At 48.1% G+C, this 27,799-nt stretch overlaps 1 protein-coding gene across 4 annotated transcripts in view; it reads left to right on the top strand.

Annotated features, from left to right (window-relative positions):
* Positions 1-7,101, top strand: part of med23 (mediator complex subunit 23) — a 122,354-nt gene extending 115,253 nt beyond the window's left edge. For all 4 annotated transcript variants that reach the window (XM_038799860.1, XM_038799859.1, XM_038799858.1 and 1 more), the window contains 2 exons: positions 44-175; positions 5,507-7,101. In XM_038799860.1, coding sequence (XP_038655788.1) covers positions 44-175; positions 5,507-5,677 — 303 coding nt within the window. In that variant the 3' untranslated portion in view covers positions 5,678-7,101. The remainder of the gene's footprint in view (positions 1-43; positions 176-5,506) is intronic.
* Positions 7,102-27,799: the final 20,698 nt, after the last annotated feature.

The raw sequence follows: 27,799 nt of genomic DNA, 5'->3' as shown, positions 1-27,799 counted from the left end.
TCAATTACGTAATTTAATTAAATTTAATATGTATCTCTTGCAGATTGGCATTGCATTTTATGAGATGTTACAGAACGTAGACCAAAACAGCAAGCACCTGAGCTATATGGACCCTATATGTGATTTTCTTTACCATGTAAAGTACATGTTTACAGGAGACAGTGTGAAGGATCAGGTGAGTAGATTATGAAGACCTTAAATGGCAATGGTATGTGAGTCTAAAAATGGCAACCATTAATTTTATTGGTGAGTCATTCTGCTGATTTTTCATTACCATTGCCCCACAGAAGCAAAATTGACAGCATATAGATTTTATAGTTCCAGAAGAGTGCATTCTGAATATGAACATGGAATGTTTATGTTTTATTACTGAGACACGGAAGGAAAATTTTGTCTCATTCTTTAAAATTCTGGCTATTTGTTGCAGTTATCTGAGCAGATGCCTGTCAAAGGCATGTTTACAAAAAGTTGTTTTAATTAGACCTAAAAGAAACACAACTGCAGATAGTGTTTGTCATTCGGAAGGAGCCAAATAAATTTGCTGATAACAGCAGAGAACAGGTATTTAAGTTTAATTTGACCATTGAATTTTATAGTACAGAAAGAGGTTATTTAGTTCATCGTGCCTCTGCCAGACTTCAAAGGATCGTAGGACCAGGAGACCATACGTTATAGGAGCAGAATTAGACCATTCAGCCCATCGAAAAATCAGGGGATGGGAGCCCATGCAAGGAGTCTGAGGAGGAGGAAATGAGGACAAAACCAAAAGACAGACAGTGGAATAAGAAAAGTAATAGGCAGAGAAACCAAGGGCCAGATTCAAACAGGGCCACAGTGAAAAATATTGGGGAGCGAGACAAGTAATGTTAAAATAGATAAGCTTAAATGCTTTGTGCCTTAATGTGCGGAGCATTCGCAATAAAGCGATGAACTAATCATGCAAATTGACGTAAATGGTTATGATATAACCGGGATTACGGAGACATGGCTGCAGGGTGACGAGGGACGGGAATTGAATGTCCAGGGGTCTTCAGTATTTAGGAAGGGGAGGAAAAAGGAAAAGGCAATGGAGTGGCAGTGCTAGTTAAAGAGGATATTAATGCAACAGTGACCTGTACAGGCCCCGGTAAAAGGCCTCAAACACTCAGTTTTCTTTCCCAGGTTCGGCCACGCTACCCCCAGAGTCCTTAACATACGAGACCTTCCTCGCCGCTGCCTGCAGCCTCAACTGATGCGCCAATAGACTGCTGGCCTTCTCCCCATGCTCATAAAATTACCCCTAACCGGGCATAGTTGGCCCACTGCCTTCCCCGTTGACACCAGATCGAACTCCAACTCTAGGTTCTTCCGCTTCTTCAACAGTTGCTCTCCAGGGGCTGTCAAGTACTGCTGATTCACTGCTAAAATGGCCTCCACCAACCTCTGCCTCTCCAACCTACCTTCCTTATCCCTATTCACCTTAATCAAAATGTGCTCCCCTGATTACCACTTTCAAAGCCTCTCATAACACTGATGAAGAAATTCAGCTCAATGCAGGTGTCTATAGCCGCCCCACTCTCACAATACCCCCTTATCCACCAATTGCCCTACGTCCAGCCTCCACTGCGGCCATTAGGAGCCCCGCTTCTCCCCACACAGTCCACAAAAAGCGGCGCATTATCTGATGCAACGCCCCCGTCAGCAACATCTTGTCCATAACAAAAAAGATCAATAAAGGATGCACGTGGTGGGGGGGGGGGGGGGGGGGGGGGGGGGGGGGGGTGGAATTCCTGCGTCCTTGGGCGTCCAAACCCCCATGGATTAACACCCCCATCCTCTCCATAAACCCAGCAAATCCTTTGCCTGACCATCCTCAAGGACTTGGGGCACAACCGATCCAACCTAGGATCAAGAACAGTGTAACAATTCCCCCCCCCCCCCCCCCCCCCCCCCCCCCCCCAACCATAATCAACTGGTGCATATCCAAGTCCTGTATCCTCGCTGGGGCCTTCTTCATTAAGACCACATGATGCAGTTAGGGGCATGTACATTCATCAACAACATGAGTGCTCCCTCTAACCTTCCATGAACAATCACCCCCTTGGCCCCCTACTATGTTACTTGCCACAAAGCTCCCTCTTGCACCACTGTCCCTCTTGCCTTCATATCCAACCCCAAATGAAGCACTTGTCCCACCCACCCACCCTTTCCTTAGCTTTGTTTGATCTTTAACTTTCAGGTGAGTCTTCTGCTTAAAAACCACGTCTGCCTTCAAACTTTAAACTGGGCGGATACCCTTGACCTCTTTACCGGCCCATTCAGTACACTTACTTGACCAGTCTGGTTGTGGGGCACCAAACCCCGGTCAACCATATCTAAATCCACCAGACCCCCATCTCGCCCTCCTCCCAAGTCCTCCTCTGGCTTAAAGTGGCAGATATGCCAGCCATGAAGCCACAGATTGTGGTTAAATAGAATTCTACTGATGGCCCAAGTGCCTCATGGGTGTCCAGTTTTGTTCAAAATCTATTCCATTTAACAAAGTGTTAGTTCCACCCAACATGAATCTGCAATGTGAAGATGAGACTTTATCTCCATAAGAACTGTATGGTGGTCACTCCTGCCAGTGTTGTCATGGACAGGTCGACTGGTGAGAGATTGTTTATTTTTTAATAATATTTTGTTGTGGTATTTGAAATTTTTTATAACAGTAACATAAACAATGACATCAACATGGTAAAATAAACATTTCCCCCCCACCCCCAGCCCAATCTTCACACACCTCAACCATGCCACAAAAAGCCCCCCCCCCCCCCGGGAATACTGCATCTGCTGACAGTTTAATTTTCCCCGAGAAAGTTGACGAACGGCTGCCACCTCCAGGAGAACTGTAACATAAGGCGAACTTTATTTTCTTGAGACTGAGAAACCCATGCAGGACATAGTGATGTTGGTGGTATCTAGGGTGTAGATTTACTCATGGATTCGTATCTTATAAACTGTCAGGCTGTTGTTTGACTAGTCTGAGGGACAGATCTCCCAACTTTGGAAGAAGCACGCTGATGTTAGGGAGGACTTTGTAGAGTTGACGGGGCTGGGTTTGCTGTAGTTGTTTCCGGTGCCCAGGTCAATGCCTGGCGGCCTGCCTGGTTTCGTTCATTTTCTGTAGTGGTTGATACAGCTGTTTGGCTTGCTGGGGCATTTAAGAGTCCGCCATGTTGTAGGTCTGTAGCCACTAGACCAGGTTAGGACAGCAGATTTCCTTCCCCAAAGGGCATTAGTGAATCAGACGGGTTATCATGACATTTGACAATGATTTCATGGGCACCATTACTGAGACTAGCTTTTAGTTACAGATTTATTAATCAAATTTAAATTCCACTGGCTGTCATGGTGAGATTTGAACCCATGCCCGAGAGCATTAGCCTGGGCCTCTGGATTACTACTCCAGTGACATTGCCACAACGCCACTGACTCCCCTCGGTGGTGGTGTTCCAATGCGCAAACCTTTGTCCTTCCAGGTGGTCATGGTTTGGAACGTGCTATTGAAGGAACCTTGGGGAGTGCTGTAATATATCTTGTACATTATGTGCATTGCTACCACTGTGCCAGGTGGTGGAGGGAATGAACGTTTAATGAAATGAAAAACGAAATGAGGTGGATGGGGTGTGGATCAAGCAGGCCGCTTTGTCCTAAAACGTGTCAAACGTGTGTTGATGAAGCCACATTCATGCAGGCAAGTGAAAAGTGTTCCATCACACTCCTGACATGTGCCTTGTTGATGGTGGACAGACTTTAGGAAGTTGGGAGTTGACTACAGAATTCCCAGCCTCTGACCTCTTGTAGCCACCATATTCATATGGCTGGTCAGTGTGACACCAAGGATTTTGGTGGACATTCAAAAATGTCATGGGGAGAGGGCTATATTCTCTTTTCCCAGCTATCTTTGTGGGGATTTGAGGTGTCTGAATCAGCACTCGGAAATGTTGCTCCATTAATTTAACGACAATATTAACAGAACCCCAGTTTAAAGCAGTCAACCTGGTTTTAATGGGACATCATGCTTAACTACCATGAAGGGTAGAGAGTGAATGTTATTAGTCTGCATTTCAATAAGCCAGTACCATTTCCCACATGATGAAAAAGAAAGACTTGCATTTCAATAGTGTGTTCACCATCCCAGGACATTCCTAGCACCTTCATAATCAATGAAATTATTTTGAATGTATAGTCACTGTTGTAATGCAGGAAACTTCCAAACTGTGCGCAGAATGCTCCCTTATACAGCAATATAATGGTCAGATAGCCTTGCTTGTAGTAATGCTGATTGAGAAATAAATATTGCGTAGGGTATTAGGGATAACTCTCCTCCTCTTAAAAATAATACCATGGATCTTTTACAGCCGCATACTTCACAGGCAGGGCCTCCTGCATGCTACACTGGAGGGTTAGCCTGGACTTTTGTGCTCAAGTCTCTCGAGTGAGATTTGAACCCACAATCTGAAGAGACAGTGCTACCAACTGAGCTATGACTGACTACATAGTAGGCTACTCCATATGGTCCTAGCCCATGGGGTTGATTGGAATGTATTAAAATGGAATGGTAAATGTTTGATATACAACAAATAGTATGTCACCAACTCGCAGGTTGGTAGTCAGTTACCAATGGGACGCTGCAAGTTTTTCCAAATGATTTGGCGAGGCAGCACGGTGGCACAGTGGTTAGCACTGCTGCCTCACGCGCCAAGGTCCCAGGTTTGATCCCAGCGCTGGTTCACTGTCCGTGTGGAGTTTGCACATTGTCTCCGTGTTGGCATGGGTTTCACCCCCACAACCCAAAGATGTGCAAGGTAGGTAGATTGTCCACGCCAAATTGCCCCTTAATTGGAAAAAATAAATTGGGTACTCTAAATTTATCAAAAAATAAAAATAAATGATTTGGAGGAAGAGATTGTTTGCACACAACGCCAATTTGGGAACAATGACAAACGATGGATATCAATGTGATAGCTTTTGGCCATCTTAAGGTTTTGGGTGGGAAAATGCCACTATGTTACAGAGCAGTGTAAGGCTATAACATTTGGCAGAGAGAAGGATAATATGGATTATGTGCTCATTTATTTTCTCCTGCCATTGGTAGTAATCCTATGTATCAAAGTCAGACATGTAAAGAATTCAGGGAATCTGAGATACCTGTTTATTCAAGAAAATGTTAACTTACAACAATATAGATCTGTCCGGCATTGCTGCTTGAGTTGCGAGTAAGCCGAGTGATCCCCCCTCAGCAGCAATTTGTCTGAAAACTAGCATCAGTTAATGGTCATGAGGTTGAAGACAGGAGTAGTCTTTGTGGTACTGCATAGAAGAGTCTTGAGAAGCAACTCGCCACCATCAAAAAGTAGTGGTGATTATTAGGTAATGTTAATGAAAAAATTGGCGAACTGTATGTATGATTTAATTTTGAAATCTAATAGCCCATACATCACCAAAAACAGCTTATTCTGAGACATTTGCTTTGTATTTCTAGGTGGAAAAAATAATCTGTACACTGAGGCCTGCATTAAAACTTCGACTGCGCTTTGTGACTCACATAAGCAAAGTGGAACCAGCAGCTCAAGTACAAGCGTCAAGCAGTGCCTCTCCAGCCAACCCCTCCAGCCAGGTGTCCACTGGTGTTGCTCTACCAGTAACACAATAAGAGGGTATGGGTAGCATTTTATGCCAGGAATTCTAATACTGTGATGTTAAAAAAAAATTGTTGTGGACTTGATTCCTACTTAAGATTGCTTTTTACTCTTGTATGTACTTTCCATTGAATAATACAAGTAATGCTAGTGGAGAAAGATTGTTAACTGCCAATAATGTGCTGCAGTTGCTCTCCTGTTCCCTACTAATGGTCTGAATGTTTGAGTGCTACTTCAGTGAAAAATGAACTGTTACAGTAATGTGCAATGAATCACCCACTTTGTCCTACTGGTTTGGAACATTGCAATTCACACAATGAATTAACCCTAATTGTAAATGTTATAGTATATCATTTTCTTTGTTAGTGATGCTTTTTGTTGCTTTTCTCAACACCATGCAAATAAATGTTTTATTTAAGCTGAAGACAGCTGTTGTTTCATTCTGCAAGTTTTATTGCAATTAGTCTGTATAATTTTGTTCACTAACTGTAAAATCTAGTATTTTTGACTAGAATCATATAAGAAATAACCTAATTGTCAAAAGAACTCGACTAAAGTAATGTGTACACTTTTGAAATGACCCAACCAGATTTAATTTGTTAATTAAACCTTTTCAACAACCAAATATTTTAATACTATTTAATATTCAATACTCCCAATCTTAATTAAGTGAGCTACTTTTCAGAGTTTTAATCTTTAGTTATCACCCCTTTTTCGCAGAGGACAATCCTGTTCTCCATATTATTAAACTCTGGATTCTTGAAATTGTGATTGGTGTGCTTTGCTTTGACCCAAATGGTGCTAAACTGGTCTTTAAATGGCTAGCATACTTGCCACTTTTAAATACATTTTTGAGCAGAATAGCAGTTCTGACCAAAAGACCACTCAAATTTCTTAGCAGTGTATTTCTGTTTTTGCTTTTCGTGTCATTATGGGATGAACTGAAATATTTGTGGATTGGTTAACAAATATTTATAACACTTATTGCAATTGTTTCAATCTAATGTGAGCACAAAATAAATGTATGCTGTATGAACATTATCAGTACTGACTAGTAATCTTTAATTTTTTTAACTTAATTTATATTCAGATTTACTATTCAGTAAGCAATGAAAACCTTATCATTACATCCAGTTCATGTTTTTACGAGTTAAACCACTGCAAAATACAATTTAAGTAATTTGACTAACCGCAAGCTATTTTAAGTTTTGATATTCAATAGATATTATATTCAATAGATATTTTATTAAAATTAGGTTGTTATGGTTTTATAGATTTGCTTTGCCTAGTCAAATCTTAGCCAATTTGCATTAATTGGTCAACTTTTGTACGTAGTCTGGAGAACTTGGGTAAATTCTACAAATATTTGTTTGAAATCTGAAGCACTAAAGATGGAATAATGCGCTTTTATCAATAAAAAATATGTACCATATTGTAATAAAATGCATCAGACTGTTTATTAAAGACGATGTGATCCTCGGCCAGACACTGGGTTGTGGGGGAGAACCGGTTAAGGACCTTTTGTTTAAAGTAGACAAAGTTTGAGATTCAAGACGTTAACTAAGTGGAAAAAGCCACAAGATCCCATAGGTTTTGGACAAACAAAAATAAACTTTACAAGTTCAGAAAATAAGACAATGTACAACATCTACATTGGCCTAAAGTACATGTGAACTAACAGGCAAGCTGTGACCGAATGTACCACAGCACAGAATAATCGGCAAATATGACCAAACTCTTTTCTATGGATTTCTCAGCAACACTCTCAGATTTTTTTCACCTTGTGAGCTAACCAATCTCACTAAAGCTTGGTCTTTTCCATGAGGGTTTGCAATCTTCATCTTCAAAGGTCTCACCTTGGAATTCTCTCCAAAGATCATCCCAACTCAAGACAGCTTCAATGACGGCCCACTTTGTGTGGTTTGATCTCTCCTTCCGAGTACATTCAAGCATCAACTTAAAAACACCATTTTAGATCATGTGGCGTGCCAAACAGGACACCACTATTTCACAGAGGTACTTTTTACCCAAAGGCTTGCAGCATGACATCGCCAATCTTCGTGGCCTTCTTGGATCGTTAGGGCTCCACTTGAACACTTTTTGGACTCTCTGGTCTTCTCCTGAGCCCACTTTATTTAAAGTCTGCACCCTACAGTTCTTTCTTTAATTTGAGACTTTCTTTTTCTCTACTGAGACCTGTTCCTTGTACTTTTGTCTCTGCATCTGGGGCACTTTATTGGGACCTTCTTGTCCTGTCCCTGGTTTTGGGCACTCCCTGGCACGTGTGCTTGACTATGGCACTCTGCACCTGGTCACCTAAGCTGAGTTCTCACATCATCCTTTTTCCTCCAGCCTGTCCTGGGCCCGAAAACGTCAATGTTGAACTGCGCGTGTGCAGCCATCACCTGGCCTGCACACGTGCAGAAATTACGAGGATCGTCGAGAATTTGAGTTCACGACCTCGCAGAGTTTCTTAACAAGGAATAAAGATCTTATATTTGCATAGTAAATCCCAAAGTGCTTTACAATTAATAACATATTTTTACTGTTCTAGTGTAGGAAATATAACAACGCAAGATATGCAATGTAAGGTCCCACGAACAATTGTGAAATCAATAGGCAGCTCATCTGTTTTAGTGATGCTGATTGAGAGATCATTGTTAACCAGGGCACTGAGAACCTCTCTGAGAACTTTGTAATGTGAGGGATTTTTACACCTGCCTGACAGGCAGCAGGGCCTCAGTTTAACTTCTCACCTGGAAAAAAGCACTTCATGAACAATCACGGGAGCATTGTGGATAGCACAATTGCTTCACAGCTCCAGGGTCCCAGGTTCGATTCTGGCTTGGGTCACTGTCTGCGGAGTCTGCACATCCTCCCCGTGTGTGCGTGGGTTTCCTCCGGGTGCTCCGGTTTCCTCCCACAGTCCAAAGATGTGCAGGCTAGGTGGATTGGCCATGATAAATTGTCCTTAGTGTCCAAAATTGCCCTTGGTGTTGGGTGGGGTTACTGGGTTATGGGGATACGGTGGAGGTGTTGACCTTGGGTAGGGTGCTCTTTCCAGGAGCCGGTGCAGACTCGATGTGCCAAATGGCCTCCTTCTGCACTGTAAATTCTATGATAATCAGATTTGTTCACTTAAATGAAATGAAATGAAAATTGCTTATTGTCACAAGTAGGCTTTAAATGAAGTTACTGTGAAAGGCCCCTAGTCGCCACATTCCGGCGCCTGTTCGGGGAGGCTGGTACAGGAATTGAACCGTGCTGCTGGCCTGCCTTGGTCTGCTTTCAAAGCCAGCTCTTTAGCCCTGTGCTAAACCAGCCCCTTAATCTTAAATTTGGGTATTTGAAAATGGACTTTGTTCATGAGTGCCTGAATGTACCTCTTGCATATTGTATTTCACTGGTTCAAGTGCTGCTGTCACAACGTAATGCTTCCACGTTACCTATTTCAGCTCATTTAAAAAAAATAAATTTAAGAGTACCCAATTCATTTTTGTCCAATTAAGGGGCAATTTAGCGTGGCCAATCCACTAACCTGCACATCTTTGGGTTGTGGGGGCAAAACCTACACAAGCACGGGGAGAATGTGCAAACTCCACACGGACAGTGACCCAGAGCCGGGATCGAACCTGGGACCTGGGCGCCGTGAGGCTGCAGCGCTAACCCATTGCACCCCCGTGCTGCCCTCTCAGCTCACTTTTAATGCAATCATTAATAAATAGTTCAGTTACTTTGATTAAAAGTAATGTTATGCAACATTTGGACAACTTTGTATCTATTATTTCTAATTCCCCATAGGAAGTGAAATTTTGTATTTGAATCTACACCATTTGGGTACCCCAAAAGATAATCGATCAATTTTAACTAGATTAATTCTGACAAAAATGAAACACGCCTAGCACTAATGTGCACTAATATTTTCAATCCTGACATATATCGAAGACGCATGGCTTTTTAAAATATGTGTTCATGGAATGTGCATATCACAGGCAAGATGGGCATTTATTGCCCACCCTTAATTGCTGCCAAGCTTGTGGTGGTGAGCTGCCTTCTTGAGCCTCGGATCCATGTGGTGTACGGAAGGTATTTTAAATCCAGGGTGGTGGGCGGGTGTCAAGTGCGTCGTGGAGCGATTGGTTGTGGCGCTTCCTATCGAGGGAGAAGCACCAGGCGGCCGCGACTTTTAGGTTGAGAATGCCAACCGTGTCTGCCGGCAGCAGCATCTTGCCTTGCTCCATCTGATTGGCATCCAGATTATCCAATGGGTGATTAGCTTTCCTAGCGTCACATCCGACGTCTAATTTTCTGCTGACCAATAGCCGGCAGGGCGGTATTTCCAGCATTGGACGGTTCGGGCTTGGGGCCTGTGAAGGACACTGAGACCAGACGAGTGAAGTTTGTGTGAGGGGTGAGAATGGCGGGTCATGATGCTGGCAGTCAGCACCAGTTCACTGGCTTCCACAAGTACTTCAATGCTCGGACCATCACCGGACCGGAGGAGGAATTATGTGATAGCTACGTAAACCAAGATTGCAGTAATTTGTTTGTTCTTCAAACTGACATCCAAGAAGAAGGCACCAGCAGCAATCACAGAAAAGAAATGATGCGTGGTTCTCCCCTGGGGCAGGACAAGTGGAATTTAAGCACCAGCATGTGAAATCTGTGTGAATGTTTGAAACCTCTGCAATCGTGTCACTGTAATGGTTTATAATAGGGCAGCACGGTGACGCACTGGGTAGCAGTGCTGCCTCACAGCGCCGAGGTCCCAAGTTTGATCCCGGCTCTGGGTCACTGTCCATGTGGAGTTTGCACATTCTCCCTGTATTTGCATGGGTTTTGCCCCACAACCCAAAGATGTGCAGAGTAGGTGGATTGGCCACGCTAAATTGCCCCTTAACTGGAAAAAAATGAATTGGGCACTCTAAATTTATTTTTAACGAAGAATGGTCAGTCTTCACAAATAAAAGTCATGGGACACCATGTGCTGATTTAAAAAAAAAAAGAGAATGCTGTCTGCAAGCATGCCCCTTCAGGCAGATCCGGCAGTGCACTGGCCCAATGGGGCAGAATGCCACCTGACATCAGTGCACTATCCCAGTACTGACTTTTCCTAACGTCAGCGCACTTTCCCAGTAACACCTCCTGATACCAGCGTGCTGTCCCAGGACCAAATTTATTCTTAAAAACGGTAGAGTGTTAGCACCGTGGTGAGAGAGAACGGGTCATGTGCCTGGCACGTTCACTGATGTCATACAATCCGTGTTTTGATCTCCATTTTGTAACTGCCAGCAAGCAAGCAACAGGAATGTGTGAAGAACTGAAGATGGATCAGTTTGTAAAACGGAAGAGAGGGCCAGAGGCACCAACAGGCCAGGATCTCTCAACTGAATCTGCTGGAGAGACTTCTCCGGAGACTCCACGGCAGGACCAAGCAGTGCTGGTGTGAGCTCCAGGGCCTCTGATGATCAACCCATTAAGAAGCTGATGAAATCAGAAACAAAGCAGTATAAAGATGATTTCTTGAGACATGGCTTTATTAATTGTGCCAATGCAAATCAGGATGCAATGCTGATGTGCATTATGTGCAGGGAAGTACTGGCAAATGAAAGATTAAACCCTCAAAACTTCAATAACATTTGAAGACTAAGCACAGCAAATTCGAGGACAAACCCCTTGATTTCTTTTCAAAGGATACAGCGAGAACTTAAATCATCAGCTGAAGCTCTTAGCAGAAGTGTAACATTGAACGACAAAGCAAGTGAGATTGTGAGGACCAAGCAGGCTCATCTGTTGCATTAAAGGTAAGCAAAAAAAGTCAGTCACGAAATTCGAGCAGGATGGGTTCCAAAGCAATGCTCGTCAAACTTTTTTTCCAGGGACCCATTTTTACCAACCGGCCAACCTTCGGGACCCAACCCGGCTGACCTTCGCGACCCAACTGGCCAACTTTCACGACCCATGCCAGCCGACCTGCGCGACCCACCATTTTCTCTCACATTGTTTGTGAGTAAATTTGCAGACGACACTAAAGTCGGTGGAATTGTAGACAGTACGGAAGGATGTTGCAGGTTACAGAGGGACATAGATAAGCTGCAGAGCTGGGCTGAGAGGTGGCAAATGGAGTTTAATGTGGAGAAGTGGGAGGTGATTCACTTTGGAAAGAATAACAGGAATGCGGAAAATTTGGCTAATGGTAAAATTCTTGGTAGTGTGGATGAGCAGAGGGATCTCGGTGTCCATGTACATAGATCCCTGAAAGTTGCCACCCAGGTTGATAGGGTTGTGAAGAAGGCCTATGGTGTGTTGGCCTTTATTGGTAGAGGGATTGAGTTCCGGAGCCATGAGGTCATGTTGCAGTTGTACAAAACTCTAGTACGGCCGCATTTGGAGTATTGCGTGCAGTTCTGGTCGCCTCATTATAGGAAGGACGTGGAAGCTTTGGAATGGATGCAGAGGAGATTTACCAGGATGTTGCCTGGTATGGAGGGAAAATCTTATGAGGAAAGGCTGATGGACTTGAGGTTGTTTTCGTTAGAGAGAAGAAGGTTAAGAGGTGACCTAATAGAGGCATACAAAATGATCAGAGGGTTAGATAGGGTGGACAGCGAGAGCCTTCTCCCGCGGATGGAGGTGGCTATCACGAGGGGACATAGCCTTAAATTGAGGGGTAATAGATATAGGACAGAGGTCAGAGGTGGGTTTTTTACGCAGAGTGGTGAGGCCGTGGAATGCCCTACCTGCAACAGTAGTGAACTCGCCATTGAGGGCATTTAAAAGTTTATTGGATAAGCATATGGATGATAAGGGCATAGTGTAGGTTAGATGGCCTTTAGTTTTTTTCCATGTCGGTGCAACATCGAGGGCCGAAGGGCCTGTACTGCGCTGTATCGTTCTATGTTCTATGTTTGCTGCTGACAAAAATGGAGGAAATGGTTTTGGGTCCCATTGGCCCTCGTACACGCTCCTCCAATGAACCTGTTGGATGAAGGTGAAGCCTCCATCTGTCCAAAGTTCTGAACTTTTTTCCTGTAAAATTTTCTCAAATGAACTCCCCCCCCCACCCCGAATTTGTAAAAAAAAAAAATTTTTAATAAAATGAGTGAAATAAATGAAAAAAATGAATAAAACCCCCCTGAATTTGTAAAAAAGAAATAAAATGAATAAAGTAAATGAAAAAAATAAAAATTAAATGAATAAAATAAGTGAATAAATGAATAAAAACCACTACAGAACATGTAAAACAAAAAGCTGCAACCATTTTTTAAAAATAGCACCCGCACTGCGCATGCGTGCCCAATTATCGGCATGCATGCGCATTTGTGCATGTGCGCGATCATCGAGCACGCATGCGCAATGAGGCCAAATGTTTTTTTAACATGTTCGTGGCCGCTTGCAGCTGGCGTTATGAAAAGCTGGCTGCTGCGCGTGGGTTTGCGTGATTGCGCGGCTCTGCCCACGGGGAGATGAGGCGCATGTACAGGGCACCGCCCTTGGCTCCGCCCCCAGCAGGAAGTAGAAGTGCTGCAGTCCTGCGAGTCCGCCCTCAGTTCAGTTAGTCGCAGGCAGGCTCAGTTGTAAGCCAATTAAAGCCACAGTTTACTTCAACTCGTGTCTCTGAATGAATTGATGGTCGCATCAATTTAATCGACTTAAAAACTACTATGGAATCAGCCCTCAACCTGACCGACTGGAACTCGATCCACAGGCCGCAGAAGCAAAGGAAATTTTTTTGCATTGGCTTTGGTGCTTCAAGGCCTATCTGGCTGCGTCGACAACCTCCTCTGTTACAGAAGAGCAGAAACTCAGTCTTCTCCAAGCACGGGTGAACCATCGTATTTCAATTCTACTTGATGTAACTGACTCTTATACTGAGGCCCTCGCGATACTCGACCGCCTGTACGTGCGGCCCGTGAATGAAGTCTACGCGCGACACATCTTTACAACTCGCCGCCAGCGCCCTGGGGAGTCGCTAGAAGACTACCTGCGCGACCTTAAAGCCCTAGCACGCGAATGTAACTTCCAGGCCGTGACAGCCTCCCAGCACAAGGAACTCGCCGTCCGCGACATGTATGTTGCAGGGATCCGATCCAGTTATGTGCGGCAGCGTCTTCTCGAGAAAGGGGCCCTGGACCTGGAGGACACGGTAAAACTAGCAACCTCTAACGAGGTCGCTTTCCAAAGCCTAACCGCGTTCCCGGCCAATCACGCGACCCCATCGTGGGCCCCCGACAAAAGGCTGCCCCAGGCCTGCGCCGCGCGGCCACCCGCCCACCATGAAGGACTATTGTGCCATTTTTGCGGCCAGCCCCAACACCCCCGACAGCAATGCCCGGCCCGCAATGCGACCTGCAGCAGCTGTGGGCAAAAAGGGCACTTTGCTAAGGTCTGCCTGGCCAAATCCAAAAACTCGAACACTCGCTCCTCTGATCCTCAGGCTTGCAGATCCCGTAACATGGCAGCGTGTTGGCCGACTCCGCGTCTGCACAACATGGGGGCCGCCATCTTGGCCATCCTCCCGCACGCAGCCGGCCACGTGCGATCCATGGGGGCCGCCATCTTGGATGCCATCTACCTCGCCGCCCGCCATGTGCGATCAACAGGGGCCGCCATCTTGGCCATCACCCGCTACCCCACTCTCGGGGCCACTCCAGCACCGCCGACCACGCCGCCGTCTACCCTCAACTCAGCGCCGTCACCTTGGACCAGGCACCTCAACAGCTCCATGATGGCCGTCCGGATCAACGGCCACGATTCACCGTGCCTCTTTGACTCCTGGAGCACCGAGAGCTTTGTCCACCCGGACCTGGTAAGGCACTGTTCGCTCCCGGTATTCCCAACGCAGCAAACAATCTCTCTCGCCTTGGGGTCGCACTCAGTCCAAATACAAAGGCGCACCTCAGCGACTCTAACGATACAAGGCGCGAATTACACAAATTTCAAATTGTACGTGCTCCCAGATCTCTGCGCCCCGCTCCTCCTAGGACTGGATTTCCAGTGTAACCTCAGGATCCTCACACTCAGCTTCCGAGGGCCCCTGCCCCCATGCACTACATGCAGCCTAGCAACCTTGAAATTCGACCCCCCCCCTCACTCTTCGCTAACCTCCCCGCCAACTGCAAGCCAGTGGCCACTCGTAGCAGGAGGTATAGTCTGCAGGACAGGGTGTTCATCAGATCTGAAGTCCGTCGCCTGTTGCGTGAAGGAGTCATAGAGGCGAGTAACAGCCCCTGAGAGCTCAGGTGATGGTCGTCAAAACCGGGGAAAAGCTCCGGATGGTGGTTGATTACAGCCAGACCATTAATCGATTCACGCACCTTGATGCGTATCCCCTCCCCCGGATTGCAGACATGGCCAACCAGATTGCACAGTACCGCGTGTTCTCCACGGTGGATCTGAAGGCCGCATACCATCAGCTCCCAATCCACCCGGAGGACCGGCACTACACGGCGTTCGAGGCAGATGGCCGCCTCTTCCATTTCTTCCGGGTCGCCTTTGGCGTCACAAACAGGGTTTTGGTGTTCCAAAGAGCAATGGCCCGAATGGTGGACCAGTACGGGCTGCGGGCCACTTTCCCGTACTTGGATAATATCACCATATGCAGCCATGACCAGCAGGACCACGACGCCAATCTCCACCGATTTCTCCAGACCGCCCAAAAGCTCAACCTCACCTATAATAAGGAGAAATGTGTTTTCCGCACCACCAGGCTAGCCATCCTCGGCTACGTCGTGGAAAACGGAGTCCCAGGACCTGACCATGACTGTATGCAACCCCTCTTACAACTCCCCCTCCCTCACTGTCCCAAGGCCCTCAAGAGGTGCCTCGGATTTTTGTCGTACTATGCCCAGTGGGTCCCCCAGTATGCGGACAAAGCCAGCCCACTATTTAAGGCCATCCTCTTCCCACTGTCAGTCGAGGCTCGCCAGGCCTTCGAATGCATCAAGGCAGACATCACTAAGGCTGCCATGAGTGCAATAGACGAGTCTGTCCCGTTCAAGGTGGAGAGCGACACATCAGAGGTCGCTCTCGCTGCCACTCTGAACCAGGCAGGCAGCCCAGTAGCGTTCTTTTCCCGAACCCTCTCCTATTCCGAACTTCAACACTCCTCAGTCGAAAAAGAAGCCCAAGACATTGTGGAGGCTGTGCGGCACTGGAGGCACTACCTCGCAGGTAGGACGTTTATCCTCATCACCGACCTTCATGTTTGACAATTCGCAGCGGGGCAAGATCAAAAATGACAAGATCTTGAGGTGGAGGATCGAACTCTCCATCTACAATTACGTATATCGTCCTGGGAAGCTCAACGAGCCCCCAGATGCCCTGTCCCGCGGCACATGCGCAAGCACGCAAGATGACCGTCTTCAGGCGATCCACAATGACCTCTGCCACCCGGGGGTCACCCGGCTCACCGATTACATCAAGGCCCGCAACCTTCCCTTCTACACTGAGGAGGTTAAAGCCATCACCAGGAATTGCTCGATTTGCGCGGAGTGTAAACTGCACTTCTATAGACCAGACAAGGCACACCTGGTAAAGGCATCCCGGCCCTTTGAACACCTGAGCATCGATTTCAAAGGGCCCCTCCCTTCAACTAATTGCAACATTTATTTCCTCAACGTTATTGATGAGTTCTCCCGCTTCCCCTTTGCCATCCCGTGCCCCGATATGACCTCCCACACAGTCATCAGAGCCCTGCACAGTGTCTTCACCCTGTTCGGTTTCCCCAACTACGTCCACAGCGACATCCTCAGTGTAGAAGGGAAGGTTGCGGGCCTTGATGTAATCGGTGAGCCGGGTGACCACCGGGTGGCAGAGGTCATTGTGGATCGCCTGAAGACGGTCGTCTTGCGTGCTTGCGCATGTGCCGCGGGACAGGGCATCTGGGGGCTCGTTGAGCTTCCCAGGACGATATACGTAATTGTAGGTGGAGAGTTCGATCCTCCACCTCAAGATCTTGTCATTTTTGATCTTGCCCCGCTGCGAATTGTTAAACTAATTCAGCGGGGGCATGGGAACCTGGATTGTAGTTTTGGGGTACGGGAGATTGAGAGTATAGAGGTCAGGAGCACAGATTTGACTTCGCAGGAGGGTGCCAGTGTTCAGGTAGGTGGTTTGAAGTGTGTCTACTTCAATGCCAGGAGTATACGAAATAAGGTAGGGGAACTGGCAGCATGGGTTGGTACCTGGGACTTCGATGTTGTGGCCATTTCAGAGACATGGATAGAGCAGGGACAGGAATGGTTGTTGCAGGTTCCGGGGTTTAGTTGTTTTAGTAAGCTCAGAGAAGGGGGCAAAAGAGGGGGAGGTGTGGCGCTGCTAGTCAAGGACAGTATTACGGTGGCGGAAAGGATGCTAGATGGGGACTCTTCTTCTGAGGTAGTATGGGCTGAGGTTAGAAACAGGAAAGGAGAGGTCACCCTGTTGGGAGTTTTCTATAGGCCACCTAATAGTTCTAGGGATGTAGAGGAAAGGATGGCGAAGATGATTCTGGAAAAGAGCGAAAGTAACAGGGTAGTTGTTATGGGAGACTTTAACTTTCCAAATATTGACTGGAAAAGATATAGTTCGAGTACATTAGATGGGTCATTCTTTGTACAATGTGTGCAGGAGGGTTTCCTGACACAATATGTTGACAGGCCAACAAGAGGCGAGGCCACATTGGATTTGGTTTTGGGTAATGAACCAGGCCAGGTGTTAGATCTGGAGGTAGGTGAGCACTTTGGAAACAGTGACCACAATTCGGTGACCTTTACGTTAGTGATGGAAAGGGATAAGTATACCCCACAGGGCAAGAGTTATAGCTGGGGGAAGGGCAATTATGATGCCATTAGACATGACTTAGGATATGTTGGTTGGAGAAGTAGGCTGCAAGGGTTGGGCACACTGGATATGTGGAGCTTGTTCAAGGAACAGCTATTGCATGTTCTTGATAAGTACGTACCAGTCAGGCAGGGAGGAAGGGGTCGAGCGAGGGAACCGTGGTTTACCAAAGAAGTGGAATCTCTTGTTAAGAGGAAGAAGGAGGCCTATGTGAAGATGAGGCGTGAAGTTTCAGTTGGGGCGCTTGATAGTTACAAGGAAGCGAGGAAGGATCTAAAGAGAGAGCTGAGACGAGCAAGGAGGGGACATGAGAAGTCTTTGGCAGGTAGGATCAAGGAAAACCCAAAAGCTTTCTACAGGTATGTCAGGAATAAAAGAATGACTAGGGTAAGAGTAGGGCCAGTCAAGGACAGTGGTGGGAAGTTGTGTGTGGAGGCTGAGGAGATAAGCGAGATACTAAATGAATACTTTTCGTCAGTATTCACTCAAGAAAAAGATAATATTGTGGAGGAGAATGCTGAGACCCAGGCTATTAGAATAGATGGCATTGAGGTGCGTAGGGAAGAAGTGTTGGCAATTCTGGACAAGGTGAAAATAGATAAGTCCCCGGGGCCGGATGGGATTTATCCTAGGATTCTCTGGGAAGCCAGGGAAGAGATTGCTGAGCCTTTGGCTTTGATTTTTAGGTCATCATTGGCTACAGGAATAGTGCCAGAGGACTGGAGGATAGCAAATGTGGTCCCTTTGTTCAAGAAGGGGAGTAGAGATAACCCCGGTAACTATAGGCCGGTGAGCCTAACGTCTGTGGTGGGTAAAGTCTTGGAGAGGATTATAAAAGATACGATTTATAATCATCTAGATAGGAATAATATGATTAGGGACAGTCAGCATGGTTTTGTGAAGGGTAGGTCATGCCTCACAAACCTTATCGAGTTCTTTGAGAAGGTGACTGAACAGGTAGACGAGGGTAGAGCAGTTGATGTGGTGTATATGGATTTCAGTAAAGCGTTTGATAAGGTTCCCCACGGTCGTCTATTGCAGAAAATACGGAGGCTGGGGATTGAGGGTGATTTAGAGATGTGGATCAGAAATTGGCTAGTTGAAAGAAGACAGAGAGTGGTAGTTGATGGGAAATGTTCAGAATGGAGTTCAGTTACGAGTGGCGTACCACAAGGATCTGTTCTGGGGCCGTTGCTGTTTGTCATTTTTATAAATGACCTAGAGGAGGGCGCAGAAGGATGGGTGAGTAAATTTGCAGACGACACTAAATTCGGTGGAGTTGTAGACAGTGCGGAAGGATGTTGCAGGTAACAGAGGGACATAGATAAGCTGCAGAGCTGGGCTGAGAGGTGGCAAATGGAGTTTAATGTGGAGAAGTGTGAGGTGATTCACTTTGGAAAGAATAACAGGAATGCGGAATATTTGGCTAATGGTAAAATTCTTGGTAGTGTGGATGAGCAGAGGGATCTCGGTGTCCATGTACATAGATCCCTGAAAGTTGCCAACCAGGTTGATAGGGTTGTGAAGAAGGCCTATGGTGTGTTGGCCTTTATTGGTAGAGGGATTGAGTTCCGGAGCCATGAGGTCATGTTGAAGTTGTACAAAACTCTAGTACGGCCGCATTTGGAGTATTGCGTACAGTTCTGGTCGCCTCATTATAGGAAGGACGTGGAAGCTTTGGAACGGGTGCAGAGGAGATTTACCAGGATGTTGCCTGGTATGGAGGGAAAATCTTATGAGGAAAGGCTGATGGACTTGAGGTTGTTTTCGTTAGAGAGAAGAAGGTTAAGAGGTGACTTAATAGAGGCATACAAAATGATCAGAGGGTTAGATAGGGTGGACAGCGAGAGCCTTCTCCCGCGGATGGAGGTGGCTAGCACGAGGGGACATAGCCTTAAATTGAGGGGTAATAGATATAGGACAGAGGTCAGAGGTGGGTTTTTTACGCAAAGAGTGGTGAGGCCGTGGAATGCCCTACCTGCAAAAGTAGTGAACACGCCAACATTGAGGGCATTTAAAAATTTATTGGATAAGCATATGGATGATAAGGGCATAGTGTAGGTTAGATGGCCTTTAGATTTTTTCCATGTCGGTGCAACATCGAGGGCCGAAGGGCCTGTACTGCGCTGTATCGTTCTATGTTCTATGTTCTAGGGGTTCATCCTTCATGAGCGACGAACTGCGTCAGTACCTGCTCAGTAAGAGCATTGCCTAGAGCAGGACTACCAGCTATAACCCCAGGGGGAACGGGCAGGTGGAGAGGGAGAATGGGACGGTCTGGAAGACCGTCCTACTGACCCTACGGTCCAGGAACCTCCTGACCTCCCACCGGCAGGAGGTCCTCCCGATGCGCTCCATGCTATTAGGTCCCTCCTTTGTACGGCCACAAATCAGACCCTTCATGATCGCCTATTTGCCTTCCCTAGGGGAACTACTACGGGGGTCTCGCTTCCGCCCTCATTGAGGACACCGGGCCCTGTCCTCCTCCGAAAACACGTTCGGACACATACGGCCGACCCCCTGATAGAGAGGGTCCAACTCCTGCACTCGAACCCCCACTACGCGTTCGTTGAACACCCCAATGGCCAACAGGACACCGTTTCCCTCCGGGACCTGGCACCCACAGGCTCTACTACCACTACCGCCGATGTACCTCCCACACTACACCCCACCCAACTTCCCATGCCCTGCGTCCCTGCGCCTATTGGCTTCCCGCGCTACTCATAGTTTCATTGAGCATGATCAATTCAACCATGACACGAGTTGGAGTAAACTGTGGCTTTAATTGGCTTACAACTGAGCCTGCCTGCGACTATGCTGAACTGGAGGCGGACTCGCAGGACCGCAGCACTTATACTTCCTGAAGGGGGTGGAGCCGAGGGCGGAGGCCTGTACATGCTCCTCATCTCCTCTTGTGGGCAGAGCCGCGCAACGGCTCACAGCTGGAGCCCACAGGGACACAGTAATGTACAGTGTGAATTATAGTGGTTACACATTCACCACATTCACCCCCTGTTAAAAAATCAAGTCCAGCGGGGGTGACGGGTCTAGGAAGTTCAGTCGGTCCAGCGCCCGAATTGTGCGTTGAGACCGACGAAGCACCGGTGTTGCAGCCGTCTCGGATGGCTGTGGAAGGATATTCGGTGCGGGTCCGGGGGTAGACTCCGGGGATAGATCTTCCTGAGCTTCGTTCCTGCGGACCAGTGTGTCTGGTGGAAGTGAGCGCGGGAAGCAAATAGGCACAGGGGCGCAGGGCATGGGAAGTTGGGTGGGATGTAGTGTGGGAGGTACATCGGCAGTAGTGGTAGTAGAGCCTGTGGGTGCCAGGTTCCGGAGATCACATTTTAAAAACAGTGTAATTCTAATACAAGTCTTTACCTGTTACAATATCTTTCCATCATGAAGTGCTTTCTATTAAGTAAACACTAAAAGATGTTGGGAGAATTAATTGACGTCTGACCTATTTAAATGTTGTCTTCAAATACTGTGAATTAAAGGTTCTTTGCCAGTGTGCACGTCCCAGTGTCTCAGAGAGTAAAACCATCGAGACTTTACAGAGGCTACATCACATATTAATTAGGATGCTGTGTAATATCAGGAAATCGAACATGAAAAAACTGGTGCTGTTTTTGTTGGAACTATGAAGATTGCTGGACAATATGATAGATTGTTTAAAATTGTGAAAAGAGGGGACATGAAAGAGAGAAACTGGTTGAAGTGGCTGGAAGGAGAGAGCATAGAAACAAAGGTTGAAGGTATTAGATTTTGAACAGTAATCAGAGTTGTGAGACTGATATTCGATTCCAGGATTAGTTGTTGGGGCATAATCTATGACAAAATTTAAGTATAGATTGGATAAGTGGTTTATTGAAAAGAGAGTAAAAGAATATGGGAACAGGGTGGTTAAACATGGTCAGGATTATTCTCCTGTGGGGAGAGCAACGGCAAGCCAGGATTTGTTGGTACAAAAGGTCTTTTTTAGTGTTGTAACTTTTATGCATATCTGAATAGGTTTAAAATGTCATCACAACATTTATGGCCTAAAAATTCAAAGCCATTATAAAGAGCCAGGACGCTGAACGGTTAGGTGAAAGCTGGTTTATTCACGGTCATTAGAATCTGCTCGAGGGCAGTAAATGCACACACAGTATAAGTCTCGTTGGGCCAACCAACATGCTGGTCCCTGTCTGGACTGGCCTTTATACTAGATTGGGATGAATCCCAGCTGGGGCGGGTCTCCTCGCACTAGTGGGAAAGCTCATATTCCATGAGCCCCACAGGGAGATCAATTTGGGTATCCCCATGGGCCTCGAGGGGTTTATTACAGCCCCCACCCCGCCCATGTCCTGACATTCCCACTCTGGGCCGCAGTTCGGAGATCATACATAATATTGTGTACAAACTAGCCTTATGCATATCATCACAGGGTCGAGCTGCTGGGAAAGAATGCAATGGGCCAACAGCTGGGAGGATAACAGCTATCTCTTCACCCAGGTGAATGCCTCCTCTTGTGGAGCTCCCCAAGTCCACTTTTGGTCCTTCTTTAATAAGATGTGTGCAAAGAGGGTGGCCAAATTCTGAACAAACTTCCCATAATAATTTGTGAGTCCCAAAGCTACTTCAATTCTGTCATGTTTTGTGGAGTCGGCGCTCTATTTATGGACCTTTGCCACATGGCCCTTTATGATCCTTTTCCTTCACTGGGTGCAAGCCATCTTTGTCTACGCGGTAATCCAAGTATGTAACAGCCTTTGCTTGAAAGACGCATTTGCCTCTTGGGAGAACCTTCCGAGGAATTCTTCCAGATTGTCTAAGTGCTTCTTCTCAGTGGCCCCCGTGATGAGTATGTCATCCAGATATACTGCCACTTTGGGTAGCCACTGAAATACTGCACAAACGGAAGAAGCCCCAAAGGGAAAGCCAGTGTATTCGTATTGATCCCTGTGGGGATTTATGGTCATGTACTTCTGTGATGCTGTATCCAATTACAATTGAACATATGCGTGGCTCATACCCAGTTTTGTGAACGAGTACCCCCATGCAGTTTCGCATATAAATCCTCCACGTGCGGCATGAGTTAAAGGCCCAAACGGGATTCCCTGTTTATGGCCAGTTTATAATCCCCACATAGATGAACTGAGTTATCCGGCTTCGTTACGGGACTACTGGTGCGGCACATTCTGCAAATGGCACTGGGTATATGATGCCAAAATTCCCCAGGCCCCGCAACTCAGTATCCAGCTCAGTGAACAAGGCGTAGGGGGCAGGTTGTGCTCTAGTATTTGGGCGGGGCCTCTGGGTCAACATAAATTCAGCCTTAGCTCCTTTTATTTTGCCCAGGCCCCCCTGGAATACCGCTGGATTCTTCCCAAGGACCTCATGTAGGTTTCCGGTGCTCATCCGAAAAATCTGCTGCCAATCAAAGCAAAGTATTTGTAGCCTATTACCGCTGAACAGATTGGGTCGCGGCCACTGTTTGACTATAAGCAGCAGTCGGACTGTCTGCTGCCTGTGGGTCACCGCGGTCACGGTGCTTCCAATAATGCACAGTGGTTCCCCAGTATACATCGCAAATTGGCCTTAGTATTATGCAGATTTAATGGCAGGATTCCTTTGCAAAGCCAATGGAAGGTCTGCTGACCGAAGATGGGGACGGCAGCCCCTGTTGACTATCCATCACCTGGAGGATTGGGCTCTGTACGCTGAGGTACGTTTTGTAGGCTAAGGGCATCAGTGGAATCCTCCTGACTGCCTGCGGGACCCCAACCTTCGGTAGAATCAAAAGCCTCGTGCACCTGACTGTTCAGGATTCAAAACCTGGGCCCCTGCCCCCAGCCAGCCTGCACCAGCCCACACCGACACCCATCAGACAGAGCACTGAGGCAGATTTTAACGGTGTTAACAGGTGTTTATTGTGATGGAATATATACAGTCTCTGCTCTTACCCCTATAACTAAACTGTGCCCTCACTTGTGCCAATCTAACTGGTGTCTAACTTTCCGGCCTAATGGGCCCTAACACTACACCTAGGGAGTTCCCTAGATGGTACAGCAGGAGTGGAGGCAGCCTACTGACTCCTGCCCTAACAAGGGTCCCCCTTGGCGAGCGTCTACTGGGGCGACCTGGCCTAGATGGGCCCAGCCGCTGCTCAGGTTTCCCAGATGGCATGGTGCCACCCTGTACTGCCGCTGCCCACCAGATGCATCAGGGACTGGGGGGAGGGGGGTGGAGGGGAGTCCGAGGTGATGCAGTGTTCCGGCACCCCCCCTGCAGGAGTCACAGGCATGGGCCCCATCACCTCCTCCTCCCTTGGGTGCCGGATGGCACCCCGGGCTACTCCATTGGGCAGGGGTGAGAGCGGAGCCATCCTCTGAGGCCACCCCCGCCACCAGTCCTGGAGGCCCGCTCTGGTCTCGACCAGGGTCAGCACACTCAAACACCATGGAGTACAGGGAGTGGACCATCTCCGTCTGGGGCTGCACCACATCATGTGGCGACTGTGCCTCACATCTACCGGTGACTGGGCCACCCCGCCCAGTGTCTGAGCAACGGCAGGCAGCGCCTGGGCAATGCCGGCGGCGCTCCTAGCCATGGCGCACTGTGACTGGGCCTTGCTGAAGAGCGCCGCTGCAATGTCCAGGTGGCTCTGGCACATGGCTGCCTGTGATTGGGCAGCCCTGTCCTGGACCTCGGCCAAAGATTGCACAGAATGTCCTCGGACCTGTTGATCTATAGCCAAAACCGTTGCCCCCAATGGCTCCACTGTGGATGCCATCCATGTGGTGTCGGCCTCAGTGGTACGCATGACTGGTACCACCCTATGTTCCTGCATGCGGATGGGCTCCTCCACCGGCGCCTGCAGGTGCTGGATGCCCGCCGTCATCTGCACTGTGGCTTGGACTGGATGTTCCAGAAGCCTGGGACCTGTCTGGACAGCAGCTGGCTCCTGGGGCCGGCCTGTCCTCGACCGTCCGGTCCCTCCTACCTCCATCTACTGTACCGGATGTGATGAGTGATGTGCACCAGATAGTGTCGCAGGAGCCTGTTCACTAGTGTGATCAACCAAGGTGATAGTCTCTGGGATGGTGGAGCGCGTAGGAGACAGCAGTGACGGACAGTCCATATCCATCTCCAACCCGAACTCCGGGGTTTCCTGGGTCTCGAACAAGGGCCAGTGGTTTGGTTGCTCTCCCCGTCGGCACTCGGCTGCCTGGGGGGCACCGGCTCTGGCACTGGCTGGGGGCAGGGGGTCCCGGATGGACGGGCCTCATCTCCATCAGATCCTGCAAGACACAATACGACATGTATGATTAGACAGCGGGCTGAGGTCGGGCGGGGGTGGGGGGGAGGGGGTTGCAGGGTTGAAGGCCTGAGGGTGGTGTGGGCTGAGGGATGAGGGGGTGGAGGGTGAGGAGGTGGGGGTCTGGGAGTAAGGAGGTGGGAGTGTGGAGGGTGAGGAGGCGGGTGTGTGGAGGGTGAGGAGGTGGGGGTGTGGAGGGTGGGGAGGTCACGAGGTCGCCAGTTTTATTGTGTCCTCCAGGTCTTGGGCCCCTTTCTCAAGAAGACGCTGCCGCACATAATTTGATCGGACTCCAGCAACATATACGTCTCGGACGGCGAGTTACATGTGCTGAGAGGCTGTCACGGCCTGGAAGTTACAGCCGCGTGCTAGGGCTTTGAGGTCACGTAGATAGTCCTCTAGCGACACCCCAGGGCGCTGGCGACGAATCATGAAGATGTATCACGCGTAGACTTCATTCACGGGCCGCATGTACAGGCGGTCGATCATCGCGAGGGCCTCAGTATAAGAGTCAGCTTCATTAAGTTGAGTAGAAATACGATGGCTCACCCGTGCATGGGGAGACTGAGTTTCTGTTCATCTGTAACAGAGGAGGTCGTTGACGCAGCCAGGTAGGCCTTGAAGCACCGAAGCCAATGCAAAAAAATTTCCTTTGCTTCTGCGGCCTGTGGATCGAGTTCCAGTCGGTCAGGTTTGAGGGCTGATTCCATAGTAGTTCTTTAAGCCGATTAAATTTATGAGACCATCAATTCATTCAGAGACACGAGTTGGAGTAAACTGTTTCTTTAATCGGCTTACAACTGAGCCTGCCTGCGACTATGCTCAACTGGAGGCGGACTCGCAGGACCGCAGCACTTATACGTCCTGAAGTGGGTGGAGCCGAGGGTGGAGCCCTGTACATGCTCCTCATCTCCCCCTGTGGGCAGAGCCGCGCAACGGCTCACAGATGGAGCCCACAGGGACACAGTAATATACAGTGTGAATTATAGTGGTTATACATTCACCACAATCCTTGTGCTTCATTTTGGTTTCACTGTTAGGCAGGCCTCTCTGTGACCAAGCCTTAACTTGTTTTAGTTTTCTTATCGTACTACTCATAGTTTCATTGAGCATGATTTAAGGGCTTTGTTGCGCCCAACTTGGTAACAGGGTGAGGCCATTTAATCTCGCGAGATTCACGACGCTTGAAACATCTTGCCAGATTGAACAGAATCTCACAAGGCTTCCAGATGTGGATCTCGTCCTTGCTGGGTGAGATCCAGATTAACATATTGAAGTGAGCCATTAGGCTAATTTAATATGTCTGCACCATATTCTCCCAGTGCCCTGGAAGTAACGGCCGTGCCCGCGAGACCTCGCCAGGCTGTTGTTTAACACTGGTTTTCACAAACATGTACCAGGCATAATGGCCCCTGGGTGGTTGGGGGTGGGGGCTCAGGCCATTAGCAACCCCTGGGTGATGGAGCTCTGGGCAGGGTGGTACCCTTGCACTCCTGTTGGTACCCAGACACCTTTTCAGTGCCAGCCTGGCACCTTGACAATGTCACTCAGGTACCCTGTCAGTGCCCCGCTACTCTGGCCCCTGGTCACCCCCCCCCCTCCACTCTACTCTCCGCAGCAGGACTGGCAGCCCACGGTTGAGCTTCAGGGAACATGTCCTACCTCCTCTCTCTCCCTCAGCAGCCACAGCGCCTGTTTACCAATTTTAAATACCAGAAGTGAACGTCGCCATTGGTAATTCCTTCTGGCAGAGGCAGAGCGCAGGAGGCCCAGAGAAAACTGGTGCAGGTCCGTTAATGATATGCCAACAGCGTTTACTGTACAATTTGCATGTACAATTTACTGTACAATGGCATTCCATTGACCCTACAGGAAGGGTTCAGCTCCCCTGCCCCCCCCCCCAAACCCACCCCCATCTGGATAGTAACATGGAACGTGAGACACCTCAACGGGCCCCAGAGCGAGAGCCATAACAGGAATGGCTCGAGAGCTAAACACCTTTGTGGAGCAGATGGAGGGGGTGGGTTTGTTGTGGGGAATAGAATGCTTCCAAGGGTGACAAAGATGGAATACTCTGTGATTGTAATTTCCGACCATGCGCGACATTACATGGCCATGAGGTTGGAGAAGGGAGGAGCCCAACATCCCCCATGGAGGGTGGATACAGCTCTCCTCGCCGATAGGGAATTCTGCACCAAGATATGCCAAGGCAGCAACAGTTATGTAACCTGCTACCAAAACGAGGAGGTCTCACCATCCATGTTATGGGAGGGACTGAAGGTGGTGATCAGTGGGGAAATCATAGTTTGTAGGTCCCTAGGGACAGGAAGGAAAGAGCAACCAAGCAGAGGTTTCTCACAAAACATTTGCAGCAACACTGGTCTTTGGATCGGCAGAGTGGTGAATGGGCATTCAGAGATGGAGCAGGGAGCACAGAGCTTTGCTCTCTGCAGATATCCAACTCTTCTTTATTTCCAACCCCCAGGCCAGCATGGGAAAGACAACAGGACTCCTGAGTGAGCTTGGTGCCATTTCAGGTTACAAACTCAACCTGGGGAAGAGCAAAATCTTCCCGGTGAACCCACGAGAGGGAGGAGTGGAGCTGGAAGGACGACCGTTTACAGTGACCCAAACCAAGTTCAGTACCTGGGGATACAAGTGGCCCACAATTGGGTGAGGCTCCACAAGTGGAACCTCTCCAGTCCAGTGGAGGAGGTGAAGTGGGTCCTGCAAAGATGGGACTCACTCCCTCTTCCGCTTGCAGGAAGGGTACAGATGGTGAAACTAAACCTGCAGCCTAGGTTCCCCTTCGTATTCAGATCACTCCGATCTTCACACCCAGGGTTGACAAACTAATCATGGCCTTTATCCAGGGATGGGAGGGGAGAAAGAACCTTTAGGATACATAAGACCATCTTACAGTGAGGGCAGCACATTGGAAGCCTACCGCACCTCCTATTCTACCACTGACGACAAACGTGGAGAAGATGAGGTGGTGACTGAAGGAGCCGGA

The sequence above is a fragment of the Scyliorhinus canicula genome, chromosome 6, assembly GCF_902713615.1.
Source record: "Scyliorhinus canicula chromosome 6, sScyCan1.1, whole genome shotgun sequence".
Classification (NCBI taxonomy): domain Eukaryota; kingdom Metazoa; phylum Chordata; class Chondrichthyes; order Carcharhiniformes; family Scyliorhinidae; genus Scyliorhinus; species Scyliorhinus canicula.
The sequence above is the reverse complement of the archived record's forward strand: the minus strand, read 5'-3'. Positions and strand labels throughout refer to the sequence as shown.